Source organism: Myxozyma melibiosi (assembly GCF_037950935.1).
Source record: "Myxozyma melibiosi strain Phaff 52-87 chromosome Unknown BZA70scaffold_9, whole genome shotgun sequence".
Lineage (NCBI taxonomy): Eukaryota > Fungi > Ascomycota > Lipomycetes > Lipomycetales > Lipomycetaceae > Myxozyma > Myxozyma melibiosi.
Window position 1 is genome coordinate 376,731 of NW_027042923.1, and position 21,779 is coordinate 398,509.

At 52.2% G+C, this 21,779-nt stretch overlaps 7 protein-coding genes across 7 annotated transcripts; 4 read left to right on the plus strand and 3 right to left on the minus strand.

Annotated features, from left to right (window-relative positions):
* Window positions 1–485: 485 nt before the first annotated feature.
* Window positions 486–1,783, minus strand: BZA70DRAFT_281474 (uncharacterized protein). The gene is made up of 2 exons (XM_064913127.1): window positions 883–1,783; window positions 486–811 (listed from the first exon to the last, which is right to left on the minus strand). The coding sequence occupies exons 1-2, from the start codon at window positions 1,536–1,538 to the stop codon at window positions 685–687; spliced, it is 783 nt and encodes a 260-aa protein (XP_064767136.1). The 5' UTR covers window positions 1,539–1,783; the 3' UTR covers window positions 486–684.
* A 1,611-nt stretch (window positions 1,784–3,394) lies between these two features.
* On the plus strand, window positions 3,395–5,971 carry BZA70DRAFT_239973 (Pleckstrin homology domain-containing protein; the record flags this gene model as incomplete). Its single annotated transcript, XM_064910487.1, has 4 exons — window positions 3,395–3,715; window positions 3,773–4,856; window positions 4,909–5,321; window positions 5,378–5,971. 4 exons carry the CDS (start codon window positions 3,395–3,397, stop codon window positions 5,969–5,971), a joined length of 2,412 nt encoding a protein of 803 aa, XP_064767137.1.
* Window positions 5,972–6,389: 418 nt separating this feature from the next.
* Window positions 6,390–8,813, minus strand: BZA70DRAFT_201110 (uncharacterized protein). Its single transcript, XM_064910126.1, has 5 exons — window positions 8,325–8,813; window positions 8,093–8,273; window positions 7,511–8,038; window positions 7,203–7,441; window positions 6,390–7,139 (listed from the first exon to the last, which is right to left on the minus strand). The coding sequence occupies exons 1-5, from the start codon at window positions 8,703–8,705 to the stop codon at window positions 6,552–6,554; spliced, it is 1,917 nt and encodes a 638-aa protein (XP_064767138.1). The 5' UTR covers window positions 8,706–8,813; the 3' UTR covers window positions 6,390–6,551.
* Window positions 8,814–11,282: 2,469 nt separating this feature from the next.
* Window positions 11,283–12,657, plus strand: BZA70DRAFT_305514 (uncharacterized protein; the record flags this gene model as incomplete). Its single annotated transcript, XM_064914790.1, has 2 exons — window positions 11,283–11,739; window positions 11,809–12,657. Coding segments are annotated over 2 exons (882 nt in total), but the record flags the coding sequence as incomplete, so codon positions are not given.
* BZA70DRAFT_201117 (uncharacterized protein) lies at window positions 12,415–13,053 on the plus strand. The gene has a single exon (XM_064910127.1). The coding sequence runs from the start codon at window positions 12,596–12,598 to the stop codon at window positions 12,947–12,949; it is 354 nt and encodes a 117-aa protein (XP_064767140.1). The 5' UTR covers window positions 12,415–12,595; the 3' UTR covers window positions 12,950–13,053.
* Window positions 13,054–14,801: 1,748 nt separating this feature from the next.
* Window positions 14,802–17,884, plus strand: BZA70DRAFT_268517 (uncharacterized protein; the record flags this gene model as incomplete). The annotated part of the gene is made up of 3 exons (XM_064911169.1): window positions 14,802–14,916; window positions 14,993–15,478; window positions 15,540–17,884. The coding sequence occupies 3 exons, from the start codon at window positions 14,802–14,804 to the stop codon at window positions 17,882–17,884; spliced, it is 2,946 nt and encodes a 981-aa protein (XP_064767141.1).
* Window positions 17,885–18,654: 770 nt separating this feature from the next.
* BZA70DRAFT_307205 (Anp1-domain-containing protein) lies at window positions 18,655–20,753 on the minus strand. The gene is made up of 3 exons (XM_064914821.1): window positions 19,510–20,753; window positions 19,346–19,442; window positions 18,655–19,278 (listed from the first exon to the last, which is right to left on the minus strand). Exons 1-3 carry the CDS (start codon window positions 20,291–20,293, stop codon window positions 19,113–19,115), a joined length of 1,047 nt encoding a protein of 348 aa, XP_064767142.1. The 5' UTR covers window positions 20,294–20,753; the 3' UTR covers window positions 18,655–19,112.
* Between the last annotated feature and the right edge of the window lie 1,026 nt (window positions 20,754–21,779).

Below are 21,779 nucleotides of genomic sequence, written 5' to 3' on the forward strand. Positions count from 1 at the left end.
ATTCGGGACGGGGCGGCTAACTCTGCTGAATCTTAGTCTGCCTTGCCACCGTCTTCTGACTTGATCCAGAGTAATCTGCTGTAGACTTTTGTATTCATTTCTCAAGTGAGCAAGCTGGTATTAATTATAAGAGATAAATACCGACGCAGAAGTAACACAGGCATCAAAACATCCTCGCACAGCACTCCCACAGCACAGACATCCCCCCCATCTCCCACCTCCCACGCCCTGTCCTTGATTTAGAAAGAAAGAAAAAGGCCACCAGCGCAGCAACAAATTAGACGCGCAAACCTCAGATTAACTCCCCGATGCCGCAAATTGCGGTCGATTCGACCGAGCGAGACGGGGCGGGTGGGATGACTGGGGAAGTGGGAGTTTTGAGGCTTCGCGAATGGGAGGTTTGAGTTTAATATTTATTTAGTGCTGCTTTTTGAGAAAAGATGAATTGTTGATGATTGTGTGGATGTATTTTATTTAGTTTGAGAAGAGGCAAGTTGATGAGTTGATGTGGAAGAATTATTAATTGACTAGACATTAAAAATAGCGAGTATTCAGCGGCGGTTTCTATCGATCTTTCTCCCTTCACTATCTATCGAAGGCAATTACTCCTTCCATCCTCAAAATTACACCCAAAGCAAGCAGCAACAACAACTAGAAAGCACAACTGAATAAATTCAGCACCAGTTATAAGAGAGAACTAAAAAAACTAGTGTAAAACTCCTTTCCGGTGCCGATGACGGAGTCGCCGTGACACATCACGACCGTGTCAAAGTCGAGCGCTTCGATTACTTTCAGTGCTGTTTTCCCGGTTCTATATCCCGATCAAACGTCAGTTGAGTTCTTCTTATTATCGAAAAAAAGAGCAACTTTGAATAAACTTACTCCTTGTTTTTGATCAGCAGGTCGGGGATCTTGGACTGCGCGTACCGACCGATTCCTGTCGCGTACAAGAACCTGTCCAGCAAGCCCAGCTTTGACTTGCTGTACTGCTCAGTCGGCGGCAAGTTGAAAATCAAGTCCCCGACAACCATGACCTTAGACTGGCCATGGAAGGTCACAAGTTCTCTGTTCATGTGCGCGCCGACGATTATGAACTTCAGCTCCTCTTCCTCCTTGACGTCGTTCAGACCGAGCTCTTTTGCAGGAATGACGCAGTCAAAGTCCGTCACTTCAAAATCGCACGCAAGACCGAGACTCGTCAGCTTCTGCGACGTTAAACTCTTGCAGCCGATAATCTTCGCATCCGGGTATTTCTCCTTCCACCCCGGGATAGCCATGTAATGCACCATATCCGGCGCAACGATGTACTTGAGCGGCAAACCCTCCAGCGTAGCAACAGCAACATCACACACCGGAATCGGCGAGACCATAATCATCCCCGGTCCGTCCGCGAACTGGGCCTTGATGTGTGTCGCGCGAGCCCCAATCTCGACAATAACCCGACTGAACGGACACGCCAGCGTCGTCACGCCCGGCGCGATCTCCTTCACAATCACAAACGCGTCCAGGTCCTTGGGGTATCCCTCAACAGTCGTCATGGTTTCTGCTGTTCTGGCGGCAAAGGCGGTGCGTATGAAAGAAGGATGGTGCAGGCGGAGACTGAAGCAGCTCAGCTCATCGCGGGTCTTCAAACTCAATCTGCCAATTTACGACCGATAAGAAACCGTCTGGATACGCTCAATACGCGCATGCAACTCGGCAAGAAGTCACGTCCACGGCTTCTGAGCGCAGTATCTGCATTCTCTTTCTCTCAAGTGCATGTAACTGTAATCATCTGCTTATATTCAGCACGCCAGATCGTATACATCGCCCGCTGCGGATGACGTCAAGGGAAGCGAGGTTACCCTGCTCCTGCGCAAACCGCTTTCGAGCGCGAACCATCACCGCAAGCTTATCTCCACTCCACAGCACAAAACACCCAAAGCTCTGCTGTTCGCGTCAATCGTTTACCAAAGGAGGAGAGCATTAAGAAATATTCTTCTGGCGTGCATGAATGTCAGACCAAGCACTGCCACACGCGGGCGTGACCCTGGCCGCCGCTGACGCTCTGGCTTCTCCTGCTCCAGAGATCGCCTACCCATTCACCTCCTACCGCCTCTCCCACGCCAACCCATCTCACCTGCACACGATCTCCCGTGTTGTTCTCATCGGTCCCATTCCAGCAGACTGGCTTCGCCGCCACCAAAACTCCTGGCTCGCGCGCGTCTCGCGCTCGTCCGACGCCCAGTTCAAACAAGCATGGTCCTCCGTCTTTCCTGATCTTCCCCCGCCGCATCCCGCGCTCTCGCGCGCAACCTCCGTCAAGATCCCGGCTTCTGTCCGCCATGAGCGGATAAAATCCGGAAGCGCAAGCATGAGCGCGCCCTTCTCGTCGTCGTTTCGCAGCTCGGCGGCGGCGCGCAATGCGACTCGAACTACGGGCATTTCGTACCCCGAAGAGGGATCGCCCTCGCGCATGCACAACGGCCACGCGTCTCCAGCGGGAGGGGGCAGTCCTGCCGGAAGTCAGTTTGCGACACCGGTAGGTTCCTACAAAGACAACTACTTTCCCGACGGAATCAACGCCGCGCTATCCTCGTCCATCGAGTCCGGCCCGGTGATGTCGAGCGCGTCGTCGTACTACCACGACGTGCGCTCGCGCGTGTCCTCGGCGGAATCTACGCCGATGCATTCGCCTGCGCTGACGGCTTCCGAGCCACTACTTCCTGCAAGTCCGACGCTGACGCCGTTTACGAGGTACTCTGACGTCCCCGCCAGCGTTGAGATTTCGAGATCGCTGTCGCGGGGACGGTCGGTGCAGCGGTTTGGTGCGAACTCCGGTTCGCTGGGCGAGTTTGCGCCGTCGAGTTATACATCGACGCAGTCGTTTCTCACCGCACGAGGCACTTCGATATCAGCATCTACCACGACCGACCGATCTGCCCGCTCCGCTTCCGCGACTCCGTCCCAGTCGTCGGCGGACTCGGCCATCCTGACCCCGCGCCGCAGATCAAACTCGCAAGGAAGCGAGGCCTCCACGATCCGCCCCGAACGCGAAACCGTCGCCGTGGCGACAACCTCCCGGATCCCGTCGGCGGTGATGCCGGTATCCAACAGCACGCGCGTCGTCGCGGTAGAGGAAATGCAGCCGCCGCAACCGGTGATCCTGCTCGCGACCAAGAACGCCGCAAAGTCGAGCTTGTCGGTGATTCTCCAGAAAGACGAGCAAGTGCGCCAGATCCGGAGTCAGTCGCGAGCTACGCGAGGCTCGCGCGCGAGCATAAGCTCGGTCGCGTCCGATCGGCCGTTGCTGGCCGAAGCCGATCGCGAGGACCGCGCGCACTCGAGTCACAACGGGTCTGACGACGACTCGATTCGCGATCTAGATTTCAATTTCATGCCGCGGCGCGGCGCGATGGCGCATCATCACGGCGAGGACTTTGACGTTGTGATTGACGGCCAGAGCGTGCTCGGCGCGCTTGGTCCTGATCTCGCGAACGGCGGCGGGCAGACTGCGGATGCGGAACGGTATAAGCTTAAGCGGGGGCAGATTGTGAAGGTGGATAGAGTGTTGGTCAGTATCAAGTCTGCGAACGTGCGGTCTTTGCCGTCGGATTTTAATGAGGCAGATCCTACCCCGCTCGATGTCGTCGAGAGGGCGAGGGAGTATGTTGCTGTTACGCGCTACTTTGGCAATGAGGAGGTGCCATTCTGCCTTGAGCTCTATAAATCATTAGTGCGTTTCCCAACCTGTTATATCACATTCTGATATGTACTAACAGAAATTGTACAGATCGTACCGGCCATCTCTACAGAAAGTCCGCCTTCATCAATCGCCTGCTCCATCCCCTTAGACCGCAAATTCGTCGGCGTCAACCTTTTCTCGTCGCTCGACAAATCGCTTGCGTTATGGACTCCCGACATGAAAGGCAGGAAGAAAAACAACCGCACGATGATTTACATACTACGCTTCCGCTCGCCGTCGACGAGTATCGCCTGGTACGGATTCCTCCGCGGCGTGCTGGGCGGAAAAATCGCAAAGGATATAATTCTGCAGGTGCCTGATTTGGAGGCGTCGCTCAAGATTGGGATTCCGTGGGATGATATCCGGGAACACAATATGCGGATCTTACTCGAAGCGCAGGAAAACGAGGATGCGGGCGCGAATCATGCGCAGGACGTGACGAGCCCGAGACGGACGGTTCTCGATATAACAGAGTACACTATCCAGACCGCGCTCGACATTTTAGAAAAAGTGCCCGAGTACGCCGAGACGGTGCGGTACTGGCGCGAGCGCGAGCGGCTAGGTCTCGCGTGGCGGAGATACGATCGCATCGAATGGCTCCACGACGTGACCGAGCAGCACATCTACGCCGCCTGGGCGCTGCGCAAGACGCACGAGCTCGAGCTCCGGCCGCAGGTGCACTACGCGACCTTCTCGCCGCTGCCGAAACCGCGCGCGGCGCAGTCGGTCGCGGAGCCGCCGCCGATCGAGGGCTTTCTGATCCGACTTACGCAGCACTCGGGAAACACGACGCGGCTGGGCAGGCTGTTTTACAAGCAGTTTTACTTTATGTGCCATGATAACATGCTACTGTTTGGCAAGCCGCACCACGCGACGCCGCCTGCGTTCGAGAAGCCGTTCTCGTTGACGGAGGGATCTGGGACGCGCACGTTCATCCATGAGTTTACGCCGTATCCGATGAAGGAGGGGAAGATTGAGTGGTTGGATGGCACGCGGGTGCGCGATACGCACAAGCTGAAGGAGTTGGATGATATCGCGCTGTCGGAGGTGTATAGAAGGCTTTACCAGATTCTCACGTCGTCCGGGTTTATTGACCTGTGTGATGTAGTTGAGGTTCGCAAGGTTGAGAGAAGTAAGTGGATTCCTTCTGTTAAGTACTACGACGCAAGACTGACCAGACATAGATGCAAACATCGACTCAAACATCGGCGTCGGCGACGGCGTCAACTTCAACAACTCCGGCCGCAACGACAACTCCAACTACGAAGACGGCGTAGTGACCGAGTTCGACGACGACCGCGTCTTCGAGCTCGTCCTCAAATCAGGCCTGGTCGTACGTCTGCAGGCGTTCAACAAAATCACCCGCGACGAGTGGATCTCGAGGTTGGACGAGCTCAGGATATATTGGCAGGCGAGGCTGGAGGCCGACGCGCGCGCGCTGACGAGGCTGAAGGCGGATAATCTCGAGCAGCTGCATATCGATGAGGAGATGGAGTCGCATATCGGCGAGGCGGCGTCAAAGTGGGAGGCGTTGCGGGGAATCGCGGATCCACAGATCTACAACGTCTGCCCGCTTTCGTTCTGTCGAAGCATAACTGTAAGTCGTTTCTATATTTGATGATTCGAGATGCACCGCTAACACCCGTCATATAGATGAAAGGACCATTATTTTTCAAACTCCGCAAACAAGCATCCTTCAAACTCAACTACATCGTCATCTGCCACGGCCACCTCCTAATCTACGAAGAACAATCACGCACCACCTCCGGCGTCGAAGTCCCGAAAATCTACCGCAAAAAGCGCGACGTGATCCCGCTGAAAGAATGCTACGCCTACTCCGGCATCCTCACCGAAGCAGACCTAATGCAGCACAACAACTCCTTCAACGTCTCCGCCGCGCCGGGCATGTTTTCCATGCCGCGCATCTACGCCGACGGCACGACCGCGTCCGACGACGAGTTCTCCCGCTGCTTTGTCCTTTGGCGCGCAAACGCCGCCGCCGAACTCGCGCCCCGAGACGCATCCGCCGCGTTCGACAAACAGTTTCGCAAAAAGTCAAAGGCGGCTGCGGGCGTGGCTTCGGACTCCGGGGATAGGTTCTATAGCATAAACAGGCTGGGGGTGTCCGGGACACCGCTGATGTTCATGGCGAGGTCGAGGATGGAGAAGGAGATGTGGGTTTCTGTCATCACCGACGAGATCGGACGGGTGCAGGAGAAGAGTGTGTCGCACCACGTTGTGTCTTGAGTGAGTGTTTCTATCATTTTTTGAATATTGCATTGAGTGTTTATGGTCTGTTTGGATGGATTTTTGGATTTTTGTATGGGATGATGTACGATTGTAAAACTATCAATGTATTTTTCCGCGCGTATCTCACTTATCTTGAACTTCCGTAGCCCTAAACTTCTATCAACCACCCATCGCATCCAACATCTATTCCCTCCTATATATTCCAATAATCACCAGCGGTGACCGCAACGGTGCCAAAACATCTGAGTCTTAAAAGTACTGTGCATTATGACGTTGGACGCGTCCTGGACCCTGACAACGTAGGAAAAGTTTAAACAATCACGACAACTTTTGTCGCGTCACTGCTGTTTTCTGGGTATTCTATATTTTTCTCGTCGCCGGTTTCGTTCAAACATACTCGGTTCTATTATTTCTGTATTGTGAAGCACGTAATTGTTTTTTTTCTCTAGCTTATAGGATGAGAAAATCTACTGCGACTATAATTCGAGATTGATTGATTTTATTCAGATATTATTAAAACATTTCTGGGTAACTGCTAATCATAGGAGCACACCTGCTTTTGACCGGGATTCAAGGCTTAGTAGGTGACAGAGTACACCGTGAAATACGACGCGTCCTCGGTAAGCGTCGGAGTCTTATGGCTTCCACCGCGCAGCTTGAGATACATCTCCTTCTCCTCCGAGTACACCGAGTATCCGCTCCCGGCCACGAACATGATAGTCCAAATCGAAGCCTCGGCCTTTGCGTCAAAGAACTCGCCCGAGTGATGCAGATACGTGTCGTGGTGTGATTTGATGTAAAACCTGTGCGAGAACGCGTTGCCGACCTGGACGACGACGAAGCGCTGCGTGGTCGCGCTGTAGTCGTCGGCCGCGGCCGTGTTTTTCAGGTAATGCGACGTCGACTCGGAGCTGAACGAGAGTTGCTTGCCGTTGACGGTCTGCGTGAAGACGAGGTAGCGACCCTCGGTCAGGTCGCCGAGGATCTGCTTGTACCCGGACTCGGTCCAGATCGTGGCGTTTTGCTCGCCGTAGGGGACGGGCGGGCGGCGGTCGTCGAGGTCTGGGTAGGCGTCCATGCAGATTTGGTAGCCGTCCCAGGATTGCGAGGTAGTGTTGAACGACGGGAAGGATGCGTTGGCGATCTCGGGGATCGAGTAGTCGGGCTTCATTTCAAAACAGATTAGCAAAGCCTTCAGACAACGGGAAAAATTCACAAGGAATCTTACATTCTCAAAGTCAAACATGTTGACCAAGTTCGACATGTGCTCACGACGCCAAGGATTCACATACTCGTTGTAAATCGACTTGCCGTTGGCCTCCGCCCATGCCTCGAGAAACAAAATCTGCGAGCTGTGGTCCGAGGGCTCGGTGAAGACGCGCGAGCCGCGGGTCCAGGGCGAGATCACGTAGAACGGAAGACGGAAGCCGGGGCCTGAGGGCACGTAGTTTTCTTGCTCCTCGGGGTCTATGGCGGGTTAGCTTGATATGGACTTGATATGGAAACGGGACTGAGATAGAGAGAGTAGAAGCTTACCAACGAACCACTCGCCAATAGTGCCGTTGGGCGAGATGAAAGGCTCGACGTGATCACCCCATCCACCAGTCTCATCATACGAAATAAACAGCACGGTAGACGCATAATCCTTGCCGTTCGTGACCGCATCGACAACCTTCTGCTGCAACCAGGCGCCGTCCTTGGGCATATACGGCTGATGCTCGGTAAGCTCCGCAGGCCCGATGATCCACGACACAGCAGGAAGGGAACCGTTCGCGGCCATTTCGTAGAAGGACTCGAGACCGGTATAGCTGAGGGCGTTGATCGCCATCGAGTCGTCCTCGTCCGCGTCCTGGAACTGCGCAAACCACGCGAACGGGTTGTCGTCAAAGTTGTCCTCGTCCTGGTAGACGTACCAGTCGATGCCGGCGGCCTCGAGGTAGTCGGCGGTCGTGTTCCAGCGGAGGGGGTAGCACGAGTAGGTGACGTTGCCGTTGGTTTGGCAGCCGTCGGTGTCGTAGTTCTCGAGGAAGGGACCACCCATGTACTCATGTGGCGCGACCTCATCTACATACACAGTCAGCGTTCAGTACGACAGAGAAGAATACAGAGCAAACTTACCTGCAGGAGATCCAGGCACGTTGATGGTTCCAGAAACCCAGGATGCACGATTAGGATGGGTAGGTCCGATAACGGACTCGGTGTACATGTCACCGACAGTCCAGCCCTCGGCGATGCCCCAATGAGTAGGCACATCAGAGCGTCTGAGATGGCCCCAAGACCAGGCGGTGTTGTTTGTAACCTAAAGCCATGTGAGCACAGTTCTGTATATATAGCCAGAACGGGAACTTACCCAGCCGTTGATCTTGCCGTTGTTCCACGAGTAATGGTTCGGCTCCCAGTCATTAGACCCAGCGACCATGCACTGCGTACTTTCGACGTACGTGGGATCCTCGTTCAAGTACCACGGCAGCAGATAATCCGCCTCGTCAGAGGCAGTGGGCTGGTAAAACACCGGCAACCCGTCCGTGATCTTGACGTTCGGATCCTTGAATCCACGCACGCCGGCCATGGTTCCAAAGTAATGATCGAAAGCTCGGTTTTCTTGCATGAAGTAAACTACATGCTTGATACTGGTCAAGTCATCGGCCTCAGCACCTGAGATGGAGACCGAGGCGACGATCGCGGCCGCGACGGCGAAGAATGAGACTGCGGGCTTGGAGAAGGACACCATTTATTTCGTGGGGATGTAGCCAGTTGAAACGAGCTTGATAGAGCAGTACTGCAGGTGTTTATATACCCACCGCCAGAGGTGGTGGGCATCGTGAGAATGCATGGACACGAAGGGAAAATGACAGGTCAGTCTAGTGGTACCTTCAGGCTACTACAGAATACAGAATACGCGATGGGATTTAACCCAAGGATCAAGAATTAGAAGTCCTCGTAAGGAGATGAAGCAGCTTGACGTCCAATGGTACAGAGTCAATAACACAGCAGCAGCCGTTCAGAATCCATCGTGTCATCCACGTGCGAATCGGTTAGGACATCTCCGGAGAATGTGTTCAGCAACCCGAGACGAAGCTCGGTTTGCCAATCGATGGAAACGAACGACAGCACTGACAACCTCGAGCAGAAGAAAGTCAATCCACGGTAAGCTTACGGCCACACACGTGTGCCGAACCCCGAGCCGGGAGACGCGCTCGTTGCGTTGCGGGCGATGGTTAAATTTGGCAGATCTGGTGGTTAGCCCGGAGGAGGACGTAGACCGCGCAATGAAGCAAGAGAGGAACAGTTGCTTATTCGTCGCGTAACGAGAGCTTAATGAATCGCAGATATTGCCGATGCAGTGTATCCCCGGGAGGCAGCCAATTGAGGTTCGAGTATATCGAATACAGATGTGTTGTTTGACTCAGCCTTTTGACATCTGAACGATGAGCGCTGGTACATTAAGCTATCCGTTTGACTGCCTGTAGAGTGAATATAGCACAAAGACTCCACAGCTCAGCATTTTAACAGGCCTCATTGTGGAAATCACTCGGAATAACAGATAGAAGAACCAGCAACAGCATCAGCAGCACGTAGGGCTCGGCGTTCGGACCGAATCGAAATCAGAGGAGTTAACAGGAAAGTTTCATAATTTCAACAGAAAAATGTGAGACGCAGTTCTTGGCCCTTGCTTCATTTCCCGGTGAAGTGCGAGGTTGGATGGGTGGGGGGAGCGGAGGGCTAAGCCGTGCGATATCGAAAAAGCTGAGGTACTGAGAAGGAACTGGCTCTTCCTCTGCCTCCCCTGCTGATTTACGGCACGCAGATCATTGCCCGAGGTAAATCTCAATTTAAATAATCGTCGAATGATACAAGATGCCGCCATAGAAACAGCGACTAGATGAAAGAAATTGCATCTCGTTATCCATTTCAGTGCCTGCTAGAGGAGCTTAAACCTGTGAGGCTCGAACTTTCAAGGCACGTTTCTCGGTGCCCTATGAGATGCCGTGAACCCTCCCACGCATCGATACTGCCCCAAAAAAGAGCGACCGCGCTGTCAGGTCATGCCAGGACGAGACGTAAGCTCGTATGCGGACTACTGCATTGGTTTGTAATGATACATGACTCGGCCAGATTTGGCAATCGCTCGCGCCGGAGGATGGATGGATGTGGAAGTGCCGTCAGAGGTGGGTGCGAGGATGCTGCGAGGATGATGGTGGAGTTTAGAGACGGATTTCTTTAAATGACTGTCAACCACTGTTAGAAAGCAGAATATCTGTTTAGTGAGAAGACTATTCTAGGCGATATGTGCAGTCTCAGGAGAGATTGTCTTGCGTTGAGAAACTGTGAGAGATCGTCGGGAGTCCGACAACCTCGGATTTTACGGCGTTTGCAAATAGATCATGATCGCGTCTGCAAATGGATTCATGATCGCGCGCATAACTACAAGCTCAGCCTTCGGATATATTCGTGGGACTGCGGTCTTCTGATTGAGCTGGTGGGTTGATATCGGATAGAGAGAGGTAGGGTATTCGGTTATAGCCGGGAGAGAGGCAAGAGGATATCATGAGTGTCTGGTGCCGTGCTGCCCGAGAGAGCACTTACTAGCCACAGCGTCGTGGGAAGATTGTATTACAAATTCAACACACATTAATCCTCATTACGATTGTAAAGCTGATGACGACATCCTGGAGTTAAGAGAAAGACGTACAGGGAAGGAGAGAGAGAGAGGGAGGCAGTGCACAAGTCCCAACAGCGAGTTTTACTCCGCCACAGCCGCACGCTCCCCAAAGAAATCGCAGGGATTGCTGGTCGCAGATCCCGAACGGTGGACATCTGACCTGCTTGCAAATCGTGGATTTGATACGCGTGTGCTCTACGGTGGCGAGAGTGTTAGATGTCGCATGTGATAGGCAAGGTAACAGCTTCTTGTCTGGATGATGATGCTGGGCTGTTACCTGTACGCTCTGTACGCGGTGGGACTTACAAATCCAGAAGACGATCTGTAGCAATGCCGTAGCTAGGAACTGCAGTATTCTAGAGATCAAGCCTCTTGTGCTTTCTCGACATTACTAATCTCTCAGGATCACCTCTGCGAGCTGCGCGGTGAAGCTGTTTGGTAATCAGTCTGAATATTACAAATACTGTCTCGGTTAAACCTCGACCCTCGCCCTAATCGTTTATCATTTATCGATAGTAACTAATCGATAAGAATCGGCAGAGATGCTGGAGCGATTAAGGTCTACACTCTACAAAACAAAAGTTATGTCAAAAGCTCCTGTCTATCGCACTCCAGACAGACTGCCTCCTACGAGCAGCCCTCTTTTGTCTTCTGAGGATTGAGTATCCCGATGAGGACGCGGACGGGGCCAGACTCGACCTCAGCTTGGCGAGCCAATCAATCTGGCGGCGGTGCGCACGTGCAGTTAAGGGCAGGTGCCATAAATGCGCAGCTGCAATGCAGATATGCAGTCACATGGTTCTAGATCGTAGACTGCTTACGGAGAGCAATCAGATTAGATGCAAGATAATAAGGCAACGCTGCCCTGTTAATCTCTTTCTCCCTTTACTCGCTGTAGAACCACGTATAATTAGCAGACCTGTGCTTCCTACGCTGAGCAGATATGGACAGAAGAGGTTTACATGCTGGCTCTGCACGATCTACAGCAGACGTCTGTCGCTAAGCTTAAGCAGGTACGAAGTTAAGCGTGCCGCTCGCATCGCATACACGCTATCTACAGCATCGCGGAGTAGATTGGACGACTGGGGTGGCTTTGGGTCGGGTGAGAGAGATCCGGCTTGAATTAGTTTCAGAATAGGAAGGTCATGTTGATGTTGGAGGATATACACAGACCGGATGATTAGATCTGTGGAGCTTATCGACGGCAGCATGATACGGCAATCAGCAATCAGCAATCAGCATCGACGGCGCCGAGAGTGCACTTGCGTGGGCAGTGACAGTGTTTACAAGACTACACGGCACTCAGTCTTATCGATAATGTTTGTGGAGGAAGTGCTGGTTGTGGAGGGAGTGGAATGTAAGGGAAATTGGATGGAGGCAGGAAGTGTTTGTGCATCCACCGAGGCCGATGACAACACCGACAGAGCGCAAAGTATAACGGCACAACAACACACCACGTTTACCACCTTCACCACGATCCTTGATTCAGCTCGATTTATGTTTTTTTGTGCGCGTGATCTGAAGAAGTACATCGATGTTCTTTTTAATCCTCACGACTGCATTTATCCTACAACACCTACAATCAGCAGTTGTTGATGGGTTCTACAGAGTCTTGAGATCAGATGTCTGGGGACGTGGCGCACCTTTGCGGTTACAGCGCTCGAGGAGGCGGGCTCGACTGCTATTCGCGGCCAGGCCTTTTATCTGATCTACTGCTTTCGTCGCGCTGTGGCTGGGGCATCGTGAGGGGCTCGTGTCGCTGCTGCGTTGGCGCACCCGCTGTTACCCAGGTGCTTTGCGGGCTTTTCTTGCTTTTCTTGCTTTTTCTGACGGCGCCCACTAGCTGCATCAGATAACGTTGTTTACTTTCTCTGACGGAGCTGTTGATGATCATACCTTGTGTGTTGATGCTGGGCTGGTGCTGATACCTTGGGGGTTGTTGATCGGACAGTAAGCTGATGCTGTCTTGGCCACGCTGTGCTGTGCTGCTGTGTTCACATTCTAGGACATTTGGAGGCATATTTATACAACAAGAACATATATTACAAAATCAGAGTGCCTTCACTATAGCTATATTCAAATCATTTGGTATTCGTAGTAAGCACCCTAACCGCGCTGTCTGCAAGCAATCGCAAGCCCGCCGAGCTGCCGAACCCTATCCGATTACATGTCGTCTGCGTGAAAAGTGCAGCAATCGCAGCAGACCTGACAAAGATGCGAGAGTCGGCTGGATAACGATCAGCTGGCGAGGATGTGTAGGCAAAGGCAAGACTGCGACAGTAAACAGTACCCCATTGGTTATTCCGAGATAGTGGTTATGATCTTCTTACAAGTAACAACCGGATAACACAACTTCAATGCTTTACCCGAGCATGAAGCGAACGCGCTGATAATGATTGAATTACCGATAAGACGACAGCTGCTTGCTCCTCCGGGCAAGAGAAGCAAGGAAAAAGCAATAACGAGGACAATAGAGAGGAGGAGATGGATGGGAAAACGACGCTAGTGATGAAAGGGGTATGAAAACAACAAACACTCGCTCGCCAAGGATTGCGCAGGTTTTACGAGTCTTGGTGATGATTGCGCCGTCGATGAGGTGTGGAGGGCAGCAGAGTGATGAGCCAGGCAGATTGATATTCCAGACTACGTCTTTTACTCTATATTCTCTGCTCTTTGTTGCTTCAACAAGACTACCTGCACTCTCGAGGTGGAGATCGCGGTGACGGGGTGGCGTGGGTTGCTAGTTATCTGATGCGGAATGATAAACTGATTATGTGCGGCTCAAAATCTGATAAAAAATTTCACCGCTCAGCTTTCCCGAAATGTCCGCTGCCGACCAAGAGACCTGTGATTTGCAAGATTAAAAGACAATAAAAGAAGACGGAATGTTTTTGCTATAGATATGCTATAGTTATTTGCAGACTATAAAAGAAAATAGACCTCGGCTAAGAGGGACTATTACATTGCTCATATATTATTACTGCTGGAGTTGGAGATTGGTCGCGTGCTCGCATTTAGGCTCGTTTCTTCTTCCCGGTCTGACCACGCCATTGGCCGATTACATTCTCGCTCAGACACCGCGGACGCACCGTTCCTGAGTCCGAGTCCTGCGATGGGAAACAATCTGGCGGTCTGCCGCATTGAAGCTGATTTGTTTGTTGCGAAGAGAGCGACGAGGAGGATGGACCTCGGATTTAGCATGTATCATCTATACAAATCAGCCCGGATCAATACACAAGACTATCCTCATTATATACATCTGCCCTTTCGATTCCGCTGCTGGAATTTCAACATCCGCAGTTATGGCGATAATTCAGAGTGATGATGATATTGACGGGTACTCGGGTATGCCGTCACGGACTTGTTCTTCGGAATTCACCCTGCGGTCGCGCCCATAAGCCCGTAGATGGTTGTTGTTGAATACATAGTATTATTTCTACAATTATTTCAGGAATTCATAGCAAATCATCTCAACAGATAGAAACCATTAAACAACTGCCCGCCCGACATCGGCGTCGGCAGGAAAAGCAGACCTGAAACGGACCTGCCCATAACGAAGGGCTAATGCCAGGTAACAGACAGACCGGGAACAGATCGCACTCTGCCCAGCTCGCGGCTATCGCCCGTCTTCGCGCCGCTGGTCTCCGAGCACAAGTCCGCGGCCTTCGCGCACGTCTCCTGCTCAGCTTCGCAGTCGTCCCGCTGCCGGCTGCTCTTCCACACCGCGTGTCGTCATCAGCCAGGCGGCGAGGTAACAGCGGTAACAGGCGGAGCAGGCAATCACGGGACTCGTGTGGCGCGGTTGGGCCGACGGCGGTCTGGGCCCGAGCCTTTGTTGCTGGAACGGCGGCTGTGGCGCATGCGATAAAGGTCCAGAGCTAGCCTGATCTGGACAACAATTTGCCCGCTTCCCGATTCTTTTACCCTCCGCCGCCCAGCTCTTCTCCTGCTTCCTTCCTCCATCCAACACCCTCCTCGCCCAGGTCCTTTTATCTCGACCATCCCGCCCGGCCTCGATAGCTTCTACTCTCCCGGCGCTACTTCACAGGTCCCCTTCGCCTTCCTCACTTCTTCACTAACGGGGCTCGACCGGTCAGCGGCTGTCTTCCATCGATAGCTTTCCACATTCCCCCCGTCCATCCTACCCACCACACATCCCACACAATGCCGAGCTCGCATCTGGAAGTGCGTCTGTCTCAGGACGAGAAGCGGGTGCCCATCACCGAGAAGGCTCCTCTCACCGCTGCCTCCTCGCGCTCTGGCTCGACCTACGGCTCCGGTACGCCGTCCTTCCCTTGCTCGTGTTCTGATCAGTTCCGAAAATGCTAACCCTCGTCTTTCTTTTTGCTTCCTAGTCCAAGACGACGTTCTAGTAGACATCGGCTCGCCTTGCATTCCCTCCGACGTGCGCTCCATCAGATCCGCCAGATCCCTACGTAAAACCGGTGTTTGGGAAGACCTCAAAGCATGGACCAACAACGTCCTCTTCGGAAAGACCGCCAATCTCACCAAATCCTCAGAAGAGGAGCACCGCGTTGCCTCCAAGCTTCGCGAGGTTGCTGCTCTTGACAGAGACGAAGTCTTGAAACGCTTCGACACCGGATACAACGGACTTCCCTCAGCCGAGGCGCTCTCCCGTCTCAACAAGTTTGGTCGCAACGAACTCGAGAGTGGCGCGCTCAAGCCCTGGTACAGCATCATTTTCCAGGGACTCATCCATCCTTTCAACGTTCTCCTTATGGTTCTCGGCATCCTTGCCATAGCGGTCGCCGAAGATCCTACCACATTCTATTTCGTTCTCGTCATGGTCGTCGTCAGTGTCGGCTTGCGTTCTTATGAAGGTATCATCTAAAACTATATCTCGTATTCAGTCTATTCAACACACGCTAACTTGCTTTACAGAAATGAAATCCCAAAAGTCCTTCCAGTCGATGCGCGAGCTGGTTACGCCTATGACCAAGGTGCTTCGCCCTGATGGCGCCGGCTCCTTCATCGAGACAGAAATCGCTCTCGCCGAGACTGTTCCTGGTGACGTCGTTGTTCTCCGCCCTGGTGACATTTTCCCTGGCGACTGCATTCTCATCGAGTCCAAGGATCTCTTTATCTCGCAGTCCTCTCTTACTGGCGAGTTCCTCCCTGTCGAGAAGTCGACCAACGTCAACGAGCCCGAGTCTGTGTTTGACTTGGCCAACATCTGCTTCATGTCTACATCCGTTGTCTCTGGCCGCGGTCGCGCTGTTGTCATCTCGACTGCCAAGGACACCTACATCTCCACAATCAACTCCACCCTCAACTCTGAAGCCATGGAGACCCGCAACTCTTTCGACGTCGGTGTCCGCAAGGTCGCTTATCTCCTCCTCGGATTCGGTGTCGTCATGGTTCCTATTGTCATTGTCATCAACGGTCTCACTACTCACGACTGGTACGAGGCTGTTTTGTTCGGCATGTCGGTTTTGATTGGTTTGACCCCCGAGATGCTTCCTATGATTCTCAACGCCAACCTGGCCTACGGTGCCGCTGAGATGGCCAAGCACAAGACCATCGTGCGTAAGCTCGACGCTATCCAGACCATGGGTGTCGTCGATGTTATCTGCAGTGACAAGACCGGTACTCTTACCAAGGATGACGTTGTTCTCACCGAGCACCTTGACTCGTCCAACGCCCAGAACACTGAGGTTCTCAAGTACGCGTTCTTGAACTCGCATTTCTCTACTGGCTTGAAGAACGTTCTTGACGAGGCCGTTATCAAGGCTGCCGAGGAGAACGAGGAGGTCCGCACCAACTACGCCCCTACTGAGAAGGGTGAGCTTTTCTCGCTCGTTGAGGAGCTTCCCTTTGATTTCGTCCGTCGTCGTATGTCTGTCGTTCTCAAGACTGGCCCTTCCACCACCGAGGTTATCTGCAAGGGTGCTGTCGAGGAGCTTCTTGAAATTTGCTCGTCTATGCGCCAGTACACTGGCAGCGCTTTCTCTGACGTCACTCTTTCGGTTGCATTCCGTGAGGAGCTGCTGTCTATCGTCTCCGACTTGAACAACCAGGGTCTTCGTGTTTTGGCTGTTGCCGTCAAGAACATTCCTGAGAAGGAGTTGGAGGCTGGTGACAGACAGTTCAGCTCTGAGAAGGACGAGATGGACATGACCTTTATTGGCTTCTTGACTTTCTTGGATCCTCCCAAGGACGACTGCGCGGAGGCTATTGAGGACTTTGGAAAGTACCATGTTGGTATCAAGGTTTTGACTGGTGACAACTTGGCAGTTGCTTGCAAGATTTGCAAGGACGTCGGCATTGACACCACGTACACAATCACCGGTGCCGAGCTCGAGGAGATCGAGGAGGATGAGGACGAGTTTGCTGAAGTTGTCGAGCGCTGCACTGTGTTTGCCAAGCTCACGCCTTTCCAGAAATTCAACATTGTGAACGCACTCAAGAAGAACGGCCACTCGGTCGGATTCTTGGGAGATGGTATTAACGATGCGTTGGCGCTTCGCGGCGCCGATGTCGGTATCTCTGTCGACACTGCTACCCCGCTCGCTAAGGACGCTGCTGATTTCATCTTGCTCGAGAAGTCTCTGAACGTTATCACTCAGGCTATCATCCGTGGCCGCATCACTCACGCCAACACAATCAAGTACATCAAGATGGCTGCCTCCGGAAACTTTGGAAACGTCTTCTCGGTCATCATTGCCTCTGCCTGGCTGCCTTTCCAGCCCATGACTGGTAACCAGATCCTGACGCAGAACTTGCTCTACGATCTTTCCCAGATTGCGATTCCCTGGGATCACGTCGACGAGGAGTTTTTGCTGACTCCGCACCAGTGGTCTGCCGACTCGATTTTCAAGTTTATGCTCTACTTTGGTCCTCTGTCTTCGATCTTCGACGTCTACACCTTCGCTGTGCTCTACTGGTTCTTTGACTACAACACGCCTTTCACCGACGACGTCCAGCACTTCCAGACCTGCTGGTTCTATGTCGGCTTGATCACCCAGACTTTGATCGTGCACATGATCCGTACCGAGAAGATCCCCTTCATCCAGCGCAACCCGTCCTGGCAACTTGCGGCCGCGACCGGCGTCGTCATCGCCGTCGGCATCGCGATCCCGTACACCCCGCTCGGAACCCGCGTGCTCGACATGTTACCCGTGCCGGGCCTGTTCTATCCGTTCTTGATTCTGGCTATTGTTGGATACTTCATCTCGACCCAGGTCGTCAAGAGATACTACATGCATCGTTACAAGGAGTGGTTGTAAAGCCTCACTCCTCTGTTTTCGATTTTTTCTTCCACACACTCAAACGGTCGGGGGACGAGGTAGGACGTGTATCACAGTACCTCTGCATGGACGCTGCAAGCAAAGTTTCTCGCATCAATATACATCCATCGCGACAATATACGATCCAATGAAATTAGACTCGCACGACGTTTGATTTTTTCCACATGTTTTTTTTTCTTTGGTATATATTCCTTGTTATCCGTTTAATCAGTGTCGAGAGTACCACACATTATACCTTGCTCTGCACATACTTGTTGTTTGTTTTTATTTGCGTCAAAGAAAAAAAAATCTGGTGAGGAGGAAGAAAGTTGAGATTCATTTATCCAAAGCGACGAAAGTACACAGCGATGACGCGACGAACGAGCACCGCGAGAACAAGAAGACATTTTCTGCTAATTGCTTCATTGTACATTTTTTTTCTTCTCTATTTCTATTTTTGGGATTTTCTTATATCATTTTTATTTACTTTTTGGGTTTGCTTAAAGGATTCAGTTATCTTTTCCTTCTTTTGTTTTTTTCTTTCTTTCTTGATGGTGGTGGTAGTGGTGGTTCTCTTTCTTTTCATTTACATATCGTTCGTTTGTGTCATATAGGAGGTAGTTTTTTTTTCGAAGCAGCATGGTAACTTATTTATTTATTCCTTTTGGGACTGATATATATCGACATATATATATTTTGATGAGAGTGTTTTCGCATTTGGTGGTCGCTTATGAATATACGACATATACTATTTATAAATCTTTCATAGATGTAGTGTGTTTAAGGAGTGAGATTGATGATATCTACAAACATAGAGAAAAGAAAGAAGACTCCGAGATTTCTATAAGGTCTCTTTTGATACGAACAGAAACAGATACAAACAAGACAAGATAAGACAAGACAAGACAATACCAAGCCCAATTCACCGCAAGACACAATCAAGTCACGATAAGAAAGAAACACACATACGAGCCAAAAAAAAGAGGGAGAAGAGATTAAAGTGGGGAATTAGCGTATGAAAGAAGGAAAAGAGAAGAAGCTGTGATGAGGGAGAGGGAGAGAGGAGGAGGAGGAGGAGGAGGAGGAGGAGGGGGTGAATGATGAACGACACAAGATGCAGATATGGAAGGAATGATGGAGCGGACCATCACGAAAATACGAGACACGCGGAAAAGACGGAGAGACACGCGTGTTTGGCTCACTCTCCCGTCAGAAAGAAGAAGAAAAACTACTCGTTATAATGATAAACCAAATAATTCGGCAACCCGAACGCGTCGTAACCCAGTCTTTTCGCCATCTTGGTGAAGCCCTCGGATTCTAGTAAATGGTAGAACGGGAACGGCGGGAACATTGCGCCGTCGCGATGGACGTCTGCTTTAACTAGCAGAGCAGTGCTGTTGTGAGTTGTTAGTTTAGAACGGAGGCGGAGAGAAAGAGGTGAAGGGAGGAGGAGGGACTTACGCTCCGACACCGTCTAGGGGGACTTCTTCGTGGACGTCGTTGCCGGGGACGTACAGGTATGCCATTAATGTGCGATATGTCGCCATCTCCGCGTAGCCTAAATCATCGTCAAGTCAGCCTCAGTTATCAAACAGCAAAAGGTAAAAAAACAAAGCAAGGCGCACCCTCAAAGATCACATCGTCCTCGCCCATTTCGTTCGCCATCTGCGCAGCCGTATCGCTATCCTGCCAACTATTGAAATCATACGCCCGGATCTTGCTCTCGCCATGCTCGACGTACCGCTGATAGCAGTTCGCGACAATGATCGACTTATCGTGCGCCGCCAGATCCTGGATCAACGTCGCCGGCGTCTCGACAATATCCGCGTCCAGCCAGAGCACCCAGCTAATCTGCGGATGGATCGTCGTCGTAAACAGCGAGTTGCGCGCGCGCGCCATCGCCGCCCGCCGCTCCTTCTGCCCGCTCAGCGCGTGCCGGTCCTTCTCGCTCTGCGAAAACGGACTCTCGAAATCCTGCCGCAGAATCGTCACCTTGCCGAACCGGTTCTTCTTCGGTCCAGTCTGTAGCGCTTTCACCGCAGACTCAATCCGCAGCAACGCCTGGTTCGCCTCGCGGCCGCGCGGGAGGATGAAGCCGATCTCGATGAGTTCGTGCGGGTAGTTTAGGTTGCAGAGGTTATTCCAGTACTCCTCGTAGAACCGCGCGATCGGCGTGAGAATCAGCACGCGCTCTTTGTTCTCAAACGAGTTCCAGGACGCAGACAGCCCGTTCAGCTGGTGCCGGATGATTGACTTTGCGCCGCCGACGGAGGCGTCGGGACGTTTGGTCACTTTGGCGGTCGAGGGTGATGACGAGAGCAGGTAGACTAGGAAGAAGATCGCGGCCCCGACGATCGAGATTATTGTAAGCGGGCGATTCCGTGCGCGAGAGGACTTGTAGGCACCCATGGTGAAAGACGGTTGTGTGTAGGAAGAAGACGTGTGGTGTGGAAATTGCAATTAGGAACAGTATATAGTCAGTCGCGTGGCGGGTTTTTTTCTCGTTTGTACAATCTGGCCCGGACCGCGGGATGCAATAGCCCTGTTGCTGTCAGCAACTAGATAATAGATGTGTGCATTCAAAAAGAATCAAGAAGAAGGGAAGGAGATCGTACAGCTTGCGTGATGAGGTGGAGCAAGCAGGAAGAGCCGGATTAACCACCAAAACAATGGACGAAGGAGGGTGTTTTGACAGGAAAACAACCGGGTGCGTATCACTCTAGAATGCTTGGGCTACTACAGTTCAAAACAGTCCTTCGTCTCAAGATTCATAATAGACCGGAGCAACGAGAACAAGACAACCACGAAGTGCGAAAAGAAGACAGAGACGAAGACGAGCGGGAACTGTGCTGGAGCTGGCTGGATATGGAAGGGAACGCGTTATAGGCACAAAGACGGTAGCCCTACAGTTAACCAGTTGTGGTAATAGAGTTGCCTGGAATTAAGATTCTACGTCACATCCTGCTTTGCTGCTGCCGCCTCCTCGCCGCGTCCCGCTCCTGCAGCTGGACGATGTGACGCTCAAATATATTTTGTTTGACCAGGTTGCTATTCACTACGACGGTCCTGAGTTCTGCTCTTTTTTATACAGCAGCGCGGCCTCGAGATCAGCGATGTTTGCCGTTGTAGGTGGGCGCGTGCACAGAGACAGGGGGCGTGCGGCTCCTTCAGTGAAGAAGAAGACAAATATAGAACACACACCGCTGCTGCATCCGTCTTCGCCCTACTCTCACCGCTTCCACGCTCATCATCATCGTCTCTTCTGTGCCGGGTTGTAATAGGCTTCGGTGTACTGTAACCCAGACAGCGAATTGTGGCTTTTTATCCCGCCGTCCTCGCTCTCTCGAGTTCGCATGTCTGAGGTATCAACTACTTCACGTCACTGTCGGTCTCAACTGAAGTCAACCAGCCGTTTTTCTCAAGTAAGACAAGTTCTTTCGCGGCAGCTCCCGTGTCCGTCTCGTCGTCACATTTAATGAAATACGCACTGCCTCTGCGAGCGTCCGAGCAGCCACCAGCCTACAAACCCGCTAGTCGACGCGCACGCACCTGCAAAAAGATGCACAAACGCGCAACGCCCACACACCCACACCCCGCGCACACTCGAACACATCATGCTCTTCGCCGTATGCTCGGTTCGCTATACGTAAGCTTATCACTGAGACTGTCACACCTTTCGGTGTTGCTAACCTGCTTCTATATGAGCATCACCGGCGCTCGATCTTCCCGCTGAGTCAGCAGATGAACTCGAACACGCTAGCTGAACGACGGTGTACTAGAGTAAATCTTCATTCGTAAACGCTCGCCTATGACGAAAAGAGACGAGAAATAATAAGCGGCATCGTAGTCTGCGTAAAATGAAGGGCGTAAAGGGCGAGTTAGGCACTAGCTCCAA

Excerpts from the sequence above, each read along its gene's own strand:
- BZA70DRAFT_281474 (XM_064913127.1), bottom strand. The coding sequence starts at position 1,538 with ATGACGACTGTTGAGGGATACCCCAAGGACCTGGACGCGTTTGTGATT. Across the intron at positions 812-882 it reads CTGCTGATCAAAAACAAGGA|AACCGGGAAAACAGCACTGA; the intron begins GTAAGTTTATTC and ends ATCGGGATATAG.
- BZA70DRAFT_201110 (XM_064910126.1), bottom strand. The coding sequence starts at position 8,705 with ATGGTGTCCTTCTCCAAGCCCGCAGTCTCATTCTTCGCCGTCGCGGCC. Across the intron at positions 8,274-8,324 it reads ACGGCAAGATCAACGGCTGG|GTTACAAACAACACCGCCTG; the intron begins GTAAGTTCCCGT and ends ACATGGCTTTAG. Across the intron at positions 7,140-7,202 it reads ACATGTTTGACTTTGAGAAT|CCCGACTACTCGATCCCCGA; the intron begins GTAAGATTCCTT and ends TTTGAAATGAAG.
- BZA70DRAFT_201117 (XM_064910127.1), top strand. The coding sequence starts at position 12,596 with ATGCTGTCTTGGCCACGCTGTGCTGTGCTGCTGTGTTCACATTCTAGG.
- BZA70DRAFT_307205 (XM_064914821.1), bottom strand. The coding sequence starts at position 20,293 with ATGGGTGCCTACAAGTCCTCTCGCGCACGGAATCGCCCGCTTACAATA. Across the intron at positions 19,443-19,509 it reads GGACGATGTGATCTTTGAGG|GCTACGCGGAGATGGCGACA; the intron begins GTGCGCCTTGCT and ends ACGATGATTTAG. Across the intron at positions 19,279-19,345 it reads CCCCTAGACGGTGTCGGAGC|CACTGCTCTGCTAGTTAAAG; the intron begins GTAAGTCCCTCC and ends AACTCACAACAG.